The sequence below is a fragment of the Microcaecilia unicolor genome, chromosome 2 (assembly GCF_901765095.1).
Source record: "Microcaecilia unicolor chromosome 2, aMicUni1.1, whole genome shotgun sequence".
Taxonomy (NCBI): Eukaryota; Metazoa; Chordata; class Amphibia; order Gymnophiona; family Siphonopidae; genus Microcaecilia; species Microcaecilia unicolor.
Window position 1 is genome coordinate 435,943,610 of NC_044032.1, and position 14,505 is coordinate 435,958,114.

The 14,505-nt window shown below is 46.5% G+C and overlaps 1 protein-coding gene across 8 annotated transcripts in view; it reads right to left on the reverse strand.

The window, feature by feature from the left end:
* ANK2 (ankyrin 2) overlaps nt 1–14,505 on the reverse strand; it is a 512,604-nt gene that overhangs the window by 223,234 nt on the left and 274,865 nt on the right. For all 8 annotated transcript variants that reach the window (XM_030190840.1, XM_030190841.1, XM_030190837.1 and 5 more), the window contains one exon: nt 8,286–8,358. In XM_030190840.1, the coding sequence (XP_030046700.1) occupies nt 8,286–8,358 (73 nt within the window). The remainder of the gene's footprint in view (nt 1–8,285; nt 8,359–14,505) is intronic.

Below are 14,505 nucleotides of genomic sequence, written 5' to 3' on the forward strand. Positions count from 1 at the left end.
AATTGCTCAACTGGAGCACCTTCTATAACCTGGACATGCCAAGTTCCAGATCTATATGCGGATGTCCATCTTTTTGGACATGGACATCTGTTCTCTTTCTGCAATCAGAGTTGGATGTCCATATTTTTGTCTCTCCCTGCCCAACACATGCTCAGACCGCACCCCCATGTGGAAACATGAACATACTACAGTTTTAGACATCTATATCCTGGCTTTGTAAAATTGGGATTTAGACATCCACGTAATATGGATGTCTAAATATCAATTATCAGACATCCAAAACAGGAATAAAGCTTCTAAAGTAATCACCACAGATGCCTATGTGTGTGTATAAAATAGTAGCATAAGTGAAAGAAATTGCACCCACTTTGCAGGTGTAAACAGTTGCACCTGCTCTTGAGCTGGGATAAATGTCTGCCCCTAGAATAATCATACACACACGTAGGTTAGTATATTCTATGATCTACACGCACGCTTGAGAACTCTGCCCAAACTCCACACCTGTGCACACATACTAGCAAAATACACACTATCATGTTATAAAAGGCCATTTATGTGTGTATGCTGCCACATACAGGTGAAAATGAGTTATTAAAATTGCTTTTTAGAGATCAAATGCTAACAAATGAACATCCACTGCAATAAACATAAGTACATAAGTACATAAGTAATGCCATACTGGGAAAAGACCAAGAGGCTCATTTTCAAAGCACTTAACCTCCCAAAGTTCCATAGAAACCTATGGAACTTAGCCTCCCAAAGTGCTTTGAAATATGCCTCCAAGGGTCCATCGAGCCAGCATCCTGTCCACGACAGCGGCCAATCCAGGCCAAGGGCACCTGGCAAGCTTCCCAACGTACAAACATTCTATACATGTTATTCCTGGAATTTTGGATTTTTCCAAGTCCATTTAGTAGCGGTTTATGGACTTGTCCTTTAGGAAACCGTCCAACCCCTTTTTAAAACTCTGCTAAGCTAACCGCCTTCACCACTTTCTCCGGCAACAAATTCCAGAGTTTAATTACACGTTGGGTGAAGAAAAATTTTCTCTGATTTGTTTTAAATTTACTACACTGTAGTTTCATCGCATGCCCCCTAGTCCTAGTATTTTTGGAAAGCGTGAACAGAAGCTTCACATCCACCCGTTCCACTCCACTCATTATTTTATATACCTCTATCATGTCTCCCCTCAGCCGTCTCTTCTCCAAGCTGTATAGCCCTAGCCTCCTTAGTCTTTCTTCATAGGGAAGTCGTCCCATCCCCGCGATCATTTTAGTCGCCCTTCGCTGCACCTTTTCCAATTCTACTATATCTTTCTTGAGATGCGGCGACCAGAATTGAACACAATACTCAAGGTGCGGTCGCACCATGGAGCGATACAACGGCATTATAACATCCTCACACCTGTTTTCCATACCTTTCCTAATAATACCCAACATTTCTATTCGCTTTCTTAGCCGCAGCAGCACACTGAGCAGAAGGTTTCAGTGTGTTATCGACGACGACACCCAGATCCCTTTCTTGGTCCGTAACTCCTAACGTGGAACAAAAAAAAAAAAAACCTTCCTCCTTCCAAGGTAAAATTATGTATCATACCTGATAATTTTTCTTTCCATTAATCATAGCTGATCAATCCATAGACTGGTGGGTTGTGTCCATCTACCAGCAGGTGGAGATAGAGAGCAATCCTTTTGCCTCCCTATATGTGGTCATGTGCTGCCGGAAACTCCTCAGTATGTCGATATCCAAGCTCCATCCGCAGGACTCAGCACTTAGAGAATTACACCCACAAAGGGACACTCTGCCCAGCTCACCACTGCCAAAACGGGGGAGGGGAATTAACCCAGCTCATCCCCACACAAGTGGGGGAGGGGAATCCGTCCAGCTCATCCCCGCGGAGCGGGGGAGGGACACCACACCCGCCAATGCGGGGGGATCTGGCTTATCCTGCAACCGCAACCGCGGGAGGAGCTGACTGACCCTAACACCGCCGAAGCGGGAGGGGTACAAAGCTGCCCTACTGCCGCACGAAGCGGGAGGGAGCGCCGGCAGAATTTAAGTCTCAATCCAGCCCCGTAAAACGGAGGGGAGAGGAATGCAGCAGCTCACTGTAACACAAATTCGTCTCAACTCTTGAAGAATCCATTGAAAAACTTGAACACGAAGTCCTCCTGAACAGGAACTGAAGACTAAACTTGAACCTGAAATGCAACCAGAATATAACCAATACAGATATCTGGGAGGGACTATGGATTGATCAGCTATGATTAATGGAAAGAAAATGATCAGGTATGATACATAATTTTACCTTCCATATCATCATGCTGATCAATCCATAGACTGGTGGGATGTACCGAAGCAGTACATTGAAATCCCTGACCGCAACACTGAAGCTCCAAACCGGGCCTCCGCCCGAGCAGCCACAGCCAAGCGGTAATGCCTGGAGAAGGTATGGGCCGATGCCCAAGTTGCCGCCTTGCAAATCTCTTCCAAGGAGACGGACCCGGCCTCTGCCATCGAGGCCACATGAGCTCTAGTGGAGTGAGCTTTCAGCTGGATAGGTGGCACCTTCCCCGCGGCCACATAGGCCGCTGCAATGGCTTCCTTGACCCATCTTGCCACTGTAGGCTTAGAAGCCTGCAGACCCTTACGAAGACCTGCAAACAGGACAAACAGATGATCCGATTTCCGGAAATCATTGGTCACTTCCAAGTATCTGATGATGACTCGTCTCACATCCAGATATTTGAGAGCAGAGTATTCCTCTGGGTAGTCCTCCCTACGAAAGGAAGGGAGACAGAGCTGCTGATTCACATGGAAGCGAGAAACAATCTTGGGCAGGAAGGAAGGCACTGTGCGAATAGACACTCCTGCCTCAGTGAACTGCAGAAAAGGCTCTCGACATGAGAGTGCCTGGAGCTCGGAAACTCTTCTGGCTGAAGTGATAGCCACCAAAAAGACTGCTTTCACCGTCAGGTCTTTCAGAGATGCCCTAAACAAGGGTTCAAAAGGCGGCTTCTGCAAGGCTCTTAGCACCAGGTTGAGATTCCACGCAGGCACACTGAGTGCAGAGGAGGGCGCAGGTGATTAACTCCCTTGAGAAAGCGCACCACATCTGGCTGCGAAGCCAGGGAAGCACCCTTCAGGCGGCCCCTGAAGCAAGCCAGAGCCGCTACCTGGACTTTAAGGGAACTGAGCGACAGGCCTTTCTCCAGACCTTCTTGCAGGAACGCCAACACTGAAGAAATTGGAGCAGTGAAGGGAGAAAGTGAGCCTGCTTCACACCACGCTGCAAAGGTACGCCAAACCCTGGCGTAAGCAGTAGAAGTAGAGCGCTTCCTCGCTCTCAGCATAGTGGCGATGACCTTGTCTGAGAAGCCCTTCTTTCTCAGACGCTGCCGCTCAATAGCCGTAAGACCAAAGGGGGAGGGATCCTCCATCACCACGGGACCCTGATGTAACAGGCCCTGCTCCACTGGCAGCCGCAGAGGATCGTCGACTGAGAGCCTGATCAAGTCCGCATACCAGGGACGTCTGGGCCAGTCCGGACCCACCAGGATTATCCGGCCCGGATGCTTTGCCACCCGGTCTAGCACCCTGCCCAACATGGGCCAGGGCGGGAACACATAGAGAAGCTCCTGTGTCGGCCACTGTTGGAGAAGAGCATCTACTCCCAGGGATCGAGGGTCCCGTCCTCTGCTGAAAAAGCGCGGCACTTGGCAATTGGCCGATGACACCATCAGATCTAGGCTCGGCTGGCCCCAGCGCTTCGTGATATCCAAGAACGCCTGAGCAGATAGCTGCCACTCTCCGGGCTCCAAGGTATGGCGACTGAGAAAGTCCGCCTTGACATTCATGACTCCGGCAATGTGGGCCCGCTGACAGCTGTTCCAGGTTTCGCTTCCGCCCACTGGCATAGATTCATGGCCTCCTTGGCTAGAGGGGCGCTCTTGGTACCTCCCTGGCGGTTGACATAGGCCACAGCCGTGGCATTGTCCGACAGGACCCGTACTGGCTTCAACGCCAGTACCGAAATGAACTCCAAAAGCGCCAACCGAATGGCTCTGAGTTCCAGGAGGTTGATAGACCACTTTGCCTCTGCAGGAGACCAGAGCCCCTGCGCTGTCCTTCCCAAGCAGTGGGCTCCCCAGCCCGACAAAGAGGCGTCCGTCGTGACGACAATCCACTCCGGGGTCACCAGAGGCATTCCTGCAGACAACTTGTCTGTCTGCATCCACCAGCTCAGCGCCTTGCGCACTGCCGGGACCAAGGGAAGTGCACAGCATAATCCTCCGACATCGGAGTCCAGCGCTGCAGCAGAGAGAGTTGTAGTGGTCTCATATGAGCCCTGGCCCAGGGCACTACTTCCATCGTGGCCGTCATAGAGCCCAACAGCTGCACATAGTCCCAAGCCCGAAGAGGAGAGGCTACTAGGAACTGGTCCACCTGAGCCTGAAGTTTGACAATCCGATTGTCTGGCAGGAACACTCTTCCCACTTGGGTGTCGAATCGAACTCCCAGATACTCCAGGGACTGAGTCGGGCGCAGCTGGCTCTTCTCCCAGTTGATGATCCACCCCAGGGAGCTCAAAAGAGCAACTACCCGGTCCACAGCTTTGCCGCACTCTGCATAAGAGGGGGCTCGGATCAACCAGTCGTCCAGATAAGGATGGACTTGTACTCCTTCCTTTCGCAGGAAGGCCGCGATGACCACCATTACTTTGGAGAAGGTCCGCGGAGCAGTAGCCAACCCGAAAGGGAGGGCTCTGAACTGGAAGTGTCGTCCCAGGACTGCAAAACGCAGAAAGCGTTGATGAGGAGGCCAGATGGGAATATGCAGGTACGCTTCCTTGATGTCCAAGGAAGCCAAGAACTCTCCTGCCTTCACTGCCGCTATAACAGAGCGGAGAGTCTCCATGCGAAAGTGCCGCACTTTCAAGGCCCGATTGACCCTTGAGGTCGAGGATAGGCCGGACAGAACCTCCTTTCTTTGGTACCACAAAGTAAAATGGAGTAACGTCCCTTGCCAATCTGATTTTCTGGCACCGGAACGACCGCACCCAGGCGGATCAGGTTGTCCAAGGTCTGCTGCACTGCCACAGCTTTGACCGGAGACTTGCAGGGAGAGAGTACAAACCCGTCTCTTAAGGGTCGGCAGAACTCTAACTTGTAGCCGTCTCTGATGACTTCCAGCACCCAAGCATCTGAAGTTACTCTGGTCCACTCGCCCAGAAACGAGGACAGGCGTCCTCCAATCTGCACTGGGCCATGGACCAGGACCCCCGTCATTGGGTACGAGACCCTGGGGGAGGACTGGAGGGCGTACCTCCGGGACGGCGGTCTCTGCGAAAGGAATGCTGCTTGGGGAGAAGTTCCTTTTGAAGGAAGAGGGGGAAGAAGAGCCCGACTTGCCCGGGCGGTACCGACGGGCTTCCTGAAACCGTCCTCTGGAGATACCGGGGCGAGCACTGGCCCGAGCCCTGACCTCTGGTAACCTCTTGCCCTTAGAACGTGCCGAGATCGGTCACGATTTTGTCCAGCTCGACCCCAAAGAGCAGCTTGCCTTTAAAAGGCAACTTTGCCAGGCGGGACTTAGAGGCGTGGTCCGCAGACCAATGTTTCAGCCAAAGCCAGCGCCGCGCAGAGACTGTCTGCGCCATGCCTTTAGCCGAGGCTCTCAAGACATCATACAGTAAGTCTGCCAAATAAGCCAAGCCCGATTCCAGGGCCGGCCAGTCAGCCCTCAAGGAAGGATCCGAGGGGGAAGCCTGCTGCACCATCGTCAGGCACGCCCTGGCCACATATGAGCCGCAAACTGAGGCCTGCAAACTTAAGGCAGCCGCCTCGAAGGACGACCGTAAAGCCGCTTCCAATCTTCTGTCTTGGGCGTCCTTTAGTGCCGTGCCACCTTCCACCGGCAACGCCGTTTTCTTAGTTACCGCAGTGATTAAAGAATCCACGGTAGGCCAAATAAAGGCCTCACGCTCACTTTCAGGCAAAGGATAGAGGCGGGACATAGCCCTAGCCACTTTGAGGCTCGCTTCCGGGACATCCCATTGAGCCAAAATTAAGGTGTGCATGGCATCATGCACGTGGAAGGTTCTAGGCGGGCGCTTCGTCCCCAGCATAATGGCGGAGCCAACAGAGGCTGAGGGAGAGACGTCCTCCGGAGAGGAAATCTTCAAAATGCTCATGGCCTGCATTAACAGGTTGGGCAAATCCTCTGAGCGAAAGATCCGTGCTGCAGAGGGGTCATCCGCTCCATCCGAGCAGGAATCCGTCTCCTCCAAGGAATCCCCAAAGGACCGTTGGGAGAACTTAGATACGCTGCCCTCATCTACATCAGAGGAAACAGCGTCCTCTAAGGCCTGGGCATCCACCCGAGGGCGTTTACTTCCTGGGGCCTCAACCCCTTTATCGGACAAGGGAGAAGGGGCAGCGTTCTGCATAAGGAAGGCCTGATGCAGCAGCAAAATAAACTCGGGGGAGAAACCCCCCAAACTGTGCAATTCAGCAGCCTGGGCCACAGCCCTAGACGCACCCTCAACCGGCGCTCGCAAGAGCGGGGGAGAACCATGCTGCGCATCCAAGATGGCGTCCGGCGCGACACTCCGCGAAGGAGCCGTGCGGGAAGAACGGCGCTTAACTTTAGCCGCTTTTTTGCCGTCGCCCAAATCAAGGGCGGCCATGGCATGAACATCTCCCAGCTCAAGGGCGGCCCAAGAAGAAGCCGTCCGAGCAGAGTGGCCGGCCAAGATGGCGGAGGCGAGCAGCGGGGGATGGGCGTTTATGGCGGGAAAAACCGCCGCGCTGGAGGAAGGCCCGGGACACTGACCGGCCTCCAAACTGACACCCAACAAGGGCGAATCAGACTTTAAAACCCCCGCATCCCCGCTAGAAGCGCACACGCGGTCCGGGGAGCGATTCTTCGCGCCCTCGCCCTCCGACGCCATAGGCCACGTGGAGATCAATCGGGGAACCCCCCTGCCCGCTATAAAAAGGTAAAAATTACCTGCTTCTCGCTCCGAGCTGTAACAACCTGGTGTCCCAGTGAGTAGCTGCAATAAACGTTTAAATAAACGTCGAAATAAACGACCTTAAGGACGTTCAAATTTTTTTTTTTTTTTTTTTTAACGGAGCCAGCGGGAGGGGGGAGAAAAGGAGGGACCTGGCGCCACCAGGTTTGCACTTGCTCAAGAAGAGCCCTCAACCCCAGGCACTCAACAAACCTAAAAATTAGGCTTGGAGGCCTAGCCAGAGCTGCTGCTGTGTGTGACCACCACCTGCTGAGATAGAGAACATACTGAGGAGTTCCGGCAGCACATGACCACATATAGGGAGGCAAAAGGATTGCTCTCTATCTCCACCTGCTGGTAGATGGACACAACCCACCAGTCTATGGATTGATCAGCATGATGATATGGAATTTGTTTTACATAGACCCCTCTATTTATTTATATAATATAATAAAGCCTTGTTAAGAAATATCCATACCCAATAAAAACTCTCTGGGCCTGATTTATGGACATTTTTCTCCCAAGTGCTGCCTAGGTGAAAAACAGTTTATGCATCAGGTCCTTGGTGTTCCAAATGTCTTGAAAAGAGAGGCCGGGGCTCCCTTTCTCACTATCACAAACAGCAAAAGAGGTCAATGTGTAATTGCTGCAGCTGCTGCTGCAGAAACTGGGGGTAGGGAAAATGGTCTGCAGTATTTGCTGAATCTGCATGATAGCTGAGAAGATCTGGAGGAGCCCCAGCTGCTCTTTTCAAGCAGTCCTGTGATCACAAATGCAGATTACATCATTAAAAAAGTACAATTATTTTTGCAAACACAAGTGTTACAAATGTATCCTATTGTGAAATTCAACTTAAGTTGGTCCTAATATATAAAAAAAAGAAATAATAATAAAATCAACTACAAATCTGAAGAGAGAACTGACTCACTTTCATCTTATGGTTTATTTTAGGTAAGTAATGTATGATGCTGGTTTTTCAGGGCATCTGTCATTATTTTATGTCATGTCATAAGAATCTGTAACATCCCAGTGTCAAGACATCCTGGGACTACTTCCTCCATGTTCCCACTTTTCTGTTTTTCTCTGATCTTGAGGCACCTCCTCCTCCTCCATAAGACGTCCTCTTGTTTCTTCCCTGTATCCTACTTTTTCACCAGATTATAGATAAAACTTACTATGCAGACAACAGAATTCCTACATGCAAAACACTGCATTAACAGATAGCAAGAACAGCAATTAACAATGAAGGGAATTTTCTTGTAAGACTCACCTTCCTCGTCAGACACATCCAGGACCTCTGTCATCGTCTCAGGGACATTCAGTTTGTGCTTTTCTGTTACAGTCTAAAGAGACAAAACCACCAGGCCCGGTTGAGAAGCAAAAATAAAAAAGAGAGACTCAAGTAACTATTAATCAATCACAGGAGTCAGGCTGACATTTTAAAAGCAGGTTTTCTCCCTCTGGGGTTTCCTCATAGCGTAGTCCTTTATTGCACAAGCTCCCTTTGCCCTTCTGCTACAAATAAGTAAATAAATAAATAAATAATATTTCCTCTGATGAAACTGTACCCGGAAGAAAGTTAGGTTCCTTAATGTATTGATTTTTTTAATAGGAATCTACTATACTAATGTTAATATATACAGAGCAACTGAAATGAATGTGTTTCTGTAACTGTCTTAAAATGGATTAAGGTAATGCTTTGGGAAATGGTTAGTAATGGAAATTAATCTTATGCAGCTGGGTCATAACTGAAGTTGCTATCTTTGTAGTGCAATACATTCTCACAATGGAAATAGTGAAATGCCTTCTTTTTATTGTCCTGTAGTGTCATTTCTTTCAGCAGTGGTCTTTGTTGCTGCTCTGACCCCTGATCTAATGTAAAGTCGCCATAGTTTGACTCACTAATACTAAAAATGTCAGGCTTAATTCACACAGCTCCCTGAGGTACACAGTTGCACCAGCACCAACATCCAGCTTATAAAATAATTCAAATTAATTTCAGAGGTTACGTGTATCACTGGTTAAGAAACGGACACAAACTAAGGATATGTTTTAAGCACTTAAAGAACTGACACCTATTTCACCAGGATGGTATTGATTATAGAGGTGTCAGCCCTGAGCAATTACTTGGAGAATCGCATGGAAAGAGGGAAGAAAAATAGTCAGAAATGAAGAAAATGTAGCAGAAAGATACAGAAATATTTCCCATCATTTTGGATGCCACAGGCTTGTTCAAAAAGAACTTCAAGCACACTGGATAAGTTGCCTATACATGTTACATCTTACGAACTTCAGAAAGAAGCTTTTTTGACACAATGCAAGTACTATGGTGAGCGTAGCACTAAATTTGAGAGACTGAGATCATACTCCAAATGCCCTGCCTTTGGAGAGAGGTTCATTGCTGTCATGGTATGCACAAAACTAACCTATTGGAGAAACTGCCTCCAAAACAAACATTGTTCTGATGCTGTCTGCTAATTATAGGTTCAATTATATAGCCTTTATTGGCTAGCAGTAATTGCTTGAGTAGATTTTAAAGTGGCTTGTTTAGTCTATACGATTTTTCAGGTAGTTGTCCCGTTTCTCATAGTCAGTTATTACTCATATTTCATATAGGATGATGGTTCATTCTACCTCTATTTAAGATTTGTTTTCCCTTTGTCAATAATGTACGACATAAATGAATTCATGAGAACTCATTTATTTATCAATCTTGTAAGATTTAGAATATTATCCTTGTTTTCATTCCTACAATCCCTACCTATTTAATGTTTAGAAAGGCCTTGAAATCTTATTTGTTTGACGAATATTAGGATCTATTTCATAGTTGGACGTAACCCGCTTTAGATTCCTTGGCTGATTTAAGTGGGATATAAGCAATGGAATGGAATAGAATAAATAATCATCACACAATTAACAAATTATAGCTATAGTAAAAGCAAATATTCATAAGCTAGTCATAATAACATATATTTGTCACAGTCAAGAAAAAGACTTTGGAAATATATATAAAGAGAATGCCACACAGATGCTTCATTCAACATCTACTTCATCAATAAGCATTTTCTAAACTAATCACCGTAAACAAAGAAGTCTTTGATTTACCACCAGCGGTTCTGAAGATATATATGCAGTGCCTTGCACAAAAAAAAGTCTTCACATCCTTGTGCATTTTTCACACACTGCTGTCTAATAGTAGAATTCACAAAGCATTAAAATAGGAGCTGCTTTCACTGGTCTATATCTAATAAGAATAAATTAATAAAAAATATCTGATTGTATAAGTTTTCACAATATTTGTCATAGCAAACCCACTCAGTTTCCAAACATATTTTAAACAAAGTCCAGAATATGCTAAGGGAGTCCCACCTATGTCCAAGCACAGTAGCTGTGTTCAATCGAAAAAGGTCTGATGAAGAACCAAGCTTTTTTTTATGTAAAGTGAACTTAAAGCAAAGGTCTAAACATGCCAAACACAGAGTTACCAAAGAAGCTCCTGGATAAAGTTTATCAAAAGTACAGGTTCTAAGAATATCCCTTGGGACACTGTCAGGTCCATCACTGTAAAGACATTGGGTTGATCAGGCCATTTCTTCTAAGTTACTAGCCAATGGTTGAGGAAGTCACCGTAAGACCTACAAGTGATTTCAAAGAATGGTAGATATTTTTGACTGAGATTGGGGAAAGTGCTGATTGTGCAACAATTTCAAATTTATTCCCAAAATATGGCTTATATGGGAGGTTAGCAAGATGGAAGCTACTGCTGAAGGAAAGCTGTGTGATGTGCCACAAAATACTTGCAAACACACACTTAAAGGAACACTGCAAGTATGTGAGAGGTTTTGGGGTCTGAAGAAACTGAAGTGGAACTTTTTGGTCTCAATGTTAAGTAATACATGTGGCATAAAACTATAACCTTTTTGTATTTTCATTTTTCTATGTATGTTGATATTTACATTATATTTGTTTTTATATAAATGTTATTTTTTTATTACTTTAGACCCCTGATGCAGGCGTTTGGTCTCCGAAACACAGCCCATGTCTGGTCTTGTCAATAAAGTACTCTTCACTGCCCTGTTTCAAGAGGTTCACGTGTGTTTTTTTTTTTTGTTGTTGTAATAAAACTAATATACCACATCTTTGAGCTATCATCATCACACAAAGAATCATGGTAGCAGCAGCGGAGACAGGAAGGCCCATAAAGATCAAAGAAAAGATGGATAGTGCAAAGAATTAGGCACAACAAGAGGAAATCCTTTTCCAATCTGCCATAGACCTAGGATCAGAGAGCATATCCACTTTTCGGAAGGACAACAATCCTAAGTACAAAGAAAAGCAGTAATGGATGGCTCAGTCAAGAAGGAAGCAATTGTCTTCAAGTGTCCCAGTCAAGGCCCAGACCAGAATCTAACAGAAAATCTGTGGCAAGATTTCTAAACTGCAGTCCACAGAATATCCTCATCCAATCTGAAAAAGCTTCAGCTATTCTGCCAGGAAAGATGACCATGAACCGCACCAACCCCCCCTGTACAAAGTTGGTAGATGCTTATCCTAAAATACGTATGGCTGTCATTGCCTTCAAAGGCTCTTCAACCAAATACTGAATGAAGGGTATGAAGACCAATGCCATCAAGACCTTCTGGATCTTCACAGTTCAATTACTTGCCTTTTCTAAATCTGAACTCAAGGTGAATTATAAGCAGGTGCAATAGTTATTTCCCTGTCAAAGCAGACTTATAATCTAAGTTGTACCAGAGGCAATAGAGGATGCAGTGACGTGCCCCAATTCACAAGGAATGTCACTGAGAAAAGTAGGATTTGAACCTTGGTTTCTCTAATGCTGAGGCAGCTGTTCTAACCACTAGGCTACTCATAAGTACATAAGTATTGCCATACTGGGAAAGACCAAAGGTCTATTGAGCCCAGCATCCTGTTTCCAACAGTGGCCAATCCAGGTCACAAATACCCTGAAAGATCCCAAAAATGTACAAAACATTTTATACTGCTTATCCCAGAAATAGTGGATTTTCCCCAAGTCCATTTAATAACGGTCTATGGACTTTTCCTTTAGGAAGTCGTCCAAACCTTTTTAAACTCCGCTAAGCTAACTGCCTTCACCACATTCTCTGGCAACAAATTCCAGAGTTTAATTACACGTTGAGTGAAGAAATATTTCTCCAATTCATTTTAAATTTACTACATTGTAGCTTCATCGCATGCCCCCTAGTCCTAGTATTTTTGGAAAGCGTGAACAGACGCTTCACATCTACCCGTTCAACTCCACTCATTATTTTATAGACCTCTATTATATCTCCCTCAGCCGCCTTTTCTCCATGCTGAAGAGCCCTATCTGCTTAGCCTTTCTTCATAGGGAAGTCGTCCCATCCCCTTTATTATTTTCATCGCCTTTCTCTGCACCTTTTCTAATTCCACTATATCTTTTTGAGATGCGGTGACCAGAATTGAACACAATATTCGAGCTGCGGTCGCACCATGGAGCGATACAAAGGCATTATAACATCCTCATTTTTGTTTTCCATTCCTTTCCTAATAATACCTAACATTCTATTTGCTTTCTTAGCCGCAGCAGCACACTGAGCAGAAGGTTTCAACGTATCATCAATGACGACACCTAGATCCCTTTCTTGGTCCGGACTCCTAACGTGGAACCTTGCATGACGTAGCATCCTCTTCTCCACTATCTATAGAGTCCCATGCATTTCAAACAACTTGTCACTGAGCAGCAAAATGCAAATGAACAGTAAAGGTGCCAACACAGCAGAAGTGGCCAGTTACGCATCCTAGATGGGCAATGAAGGAGAGAGGTAAGCAGAACAAAAAAGGCAGGGGACGTTTAGTTCAGCTACCTTCAAAGATTAAAGTTGGGGGTCATGTGATGGTGGGCTAAGTATCAGCGGCACATTTTGGTAGCTTCCACTGTGCTCCATTTAAAACCTAAATTTTATCTGCTTTCTTGGTAAGAGTTGCAGCCACAGTGGCCTTAGAGACTAGTAAATGATCTATTCCAGCATTCTGAGAAGATTAAGCCTGCAAAATCTTACCACGTGGTCATGTGGCAGGGAGCCCTTACCACCACACATTGAGGTGGCGATAAGAGCTCCCGCGGTAACCTGGTGGTAATCAGGCAGCACATGGCATTGCCAGATTACCGCCACGCAAGCCATTTCTGAGGGTTTCTTTTTCACCTGGAAATGGCACGCGCTCAGGGCAGAAATACCACTGGCAGCTACATTGGGCCGGTGGTAGTCCCGATTTTGCGTTCAGTAAGCCCGCGTTCAGTTTAATGACACTTTGCAAAAGACCCCCTTAACTGGCTGGGTGACATGGAAGGACCTGCAGGCATTATAAACAGTCAACTATGTTGCGTATGTCATGTTGAGTCCTCAATGAACTTTTAATTTTGCTTTCTGTCAAACTTGCAAAATTGCTTTTCTCTGTTACTTCTCAAATCCAGTTACCTGGAGGTTTCTTTGTTTTTTTTGTACCCAGGTACACATATTTTTTGAATGATCAAAGAATGGTGAGCATTTAGGAGTTGACTAGAAGAAGATAATGTTAATAATTACTGCATACGGACTTACTCCTCTTTAATCAGGAGTTAATTAAAAAATAATTGCAGATTTGCTTTTTTAATAAAATAATCTAAGCTGTTTTTCTTTGCTCTAATAAAAAGAAGACTGCAAATACATCTGTGTTTCAGACAGACTTTCAGAGTCAAACATTGCCAAGCATTTAGAAAACCAACAGAAGGAAGGTAGGAGGTTCTTTAAGTTTGTATAGAGAGAGGAAAGACTTCATAGACAGAAGTCAAAGCAGGCAGCAGAAATGAGAGCATCTATTCAGGCCAAGCATATCCAGAATTAAATGGAGAAGACATTTGGCTATTAGGGATTCCCTCCCCCTCCCCCAATGTATTGGAAAGTTCATCAGATTTGGATTTTGATTGTAAACTAGACAGCCTATGGCAGTGATTCTCAATTCAGTCCTCCAGACATGATCACTCAGTCTAGTTTCAGGATGTCCACAATGAAAATATATTTGCATACAGTGAAGACATAACATGCAAAATCTCTGTCATGCATATTTATTGTGGATATCCTGAAAAACAGACTGACTGGGGGCATTCTGAAGACGGAGCTGAGGACCAAGTGAGCTAGGGTCACGTTGTTTAAGGACAGTGGCGTTCCTAGGGGGGGCGGTGGGTGCGGTCCGCCCCGGGTGCACACCGCCGGGGGGGGGGGGTACCACGCGCGCCTGTCCTCCATTGTTCCATGCTTCTTCTCTGCCCCGGAACAGGTTACTTCCTGTTCCGGGGCAGAGAAGAAGCATGGAACAATGGAGGACAGGCGCGCGGCACCCCCCCCCCCCCCGGCGGCATGCACCCGGCGGGGGGGGGGTTCCTTCACGGGGGAGTCCTTTCGCTGGGGGGGGGGTCTGTGCTGCATCGGGGGGGGGGGGCGCTGCACCCG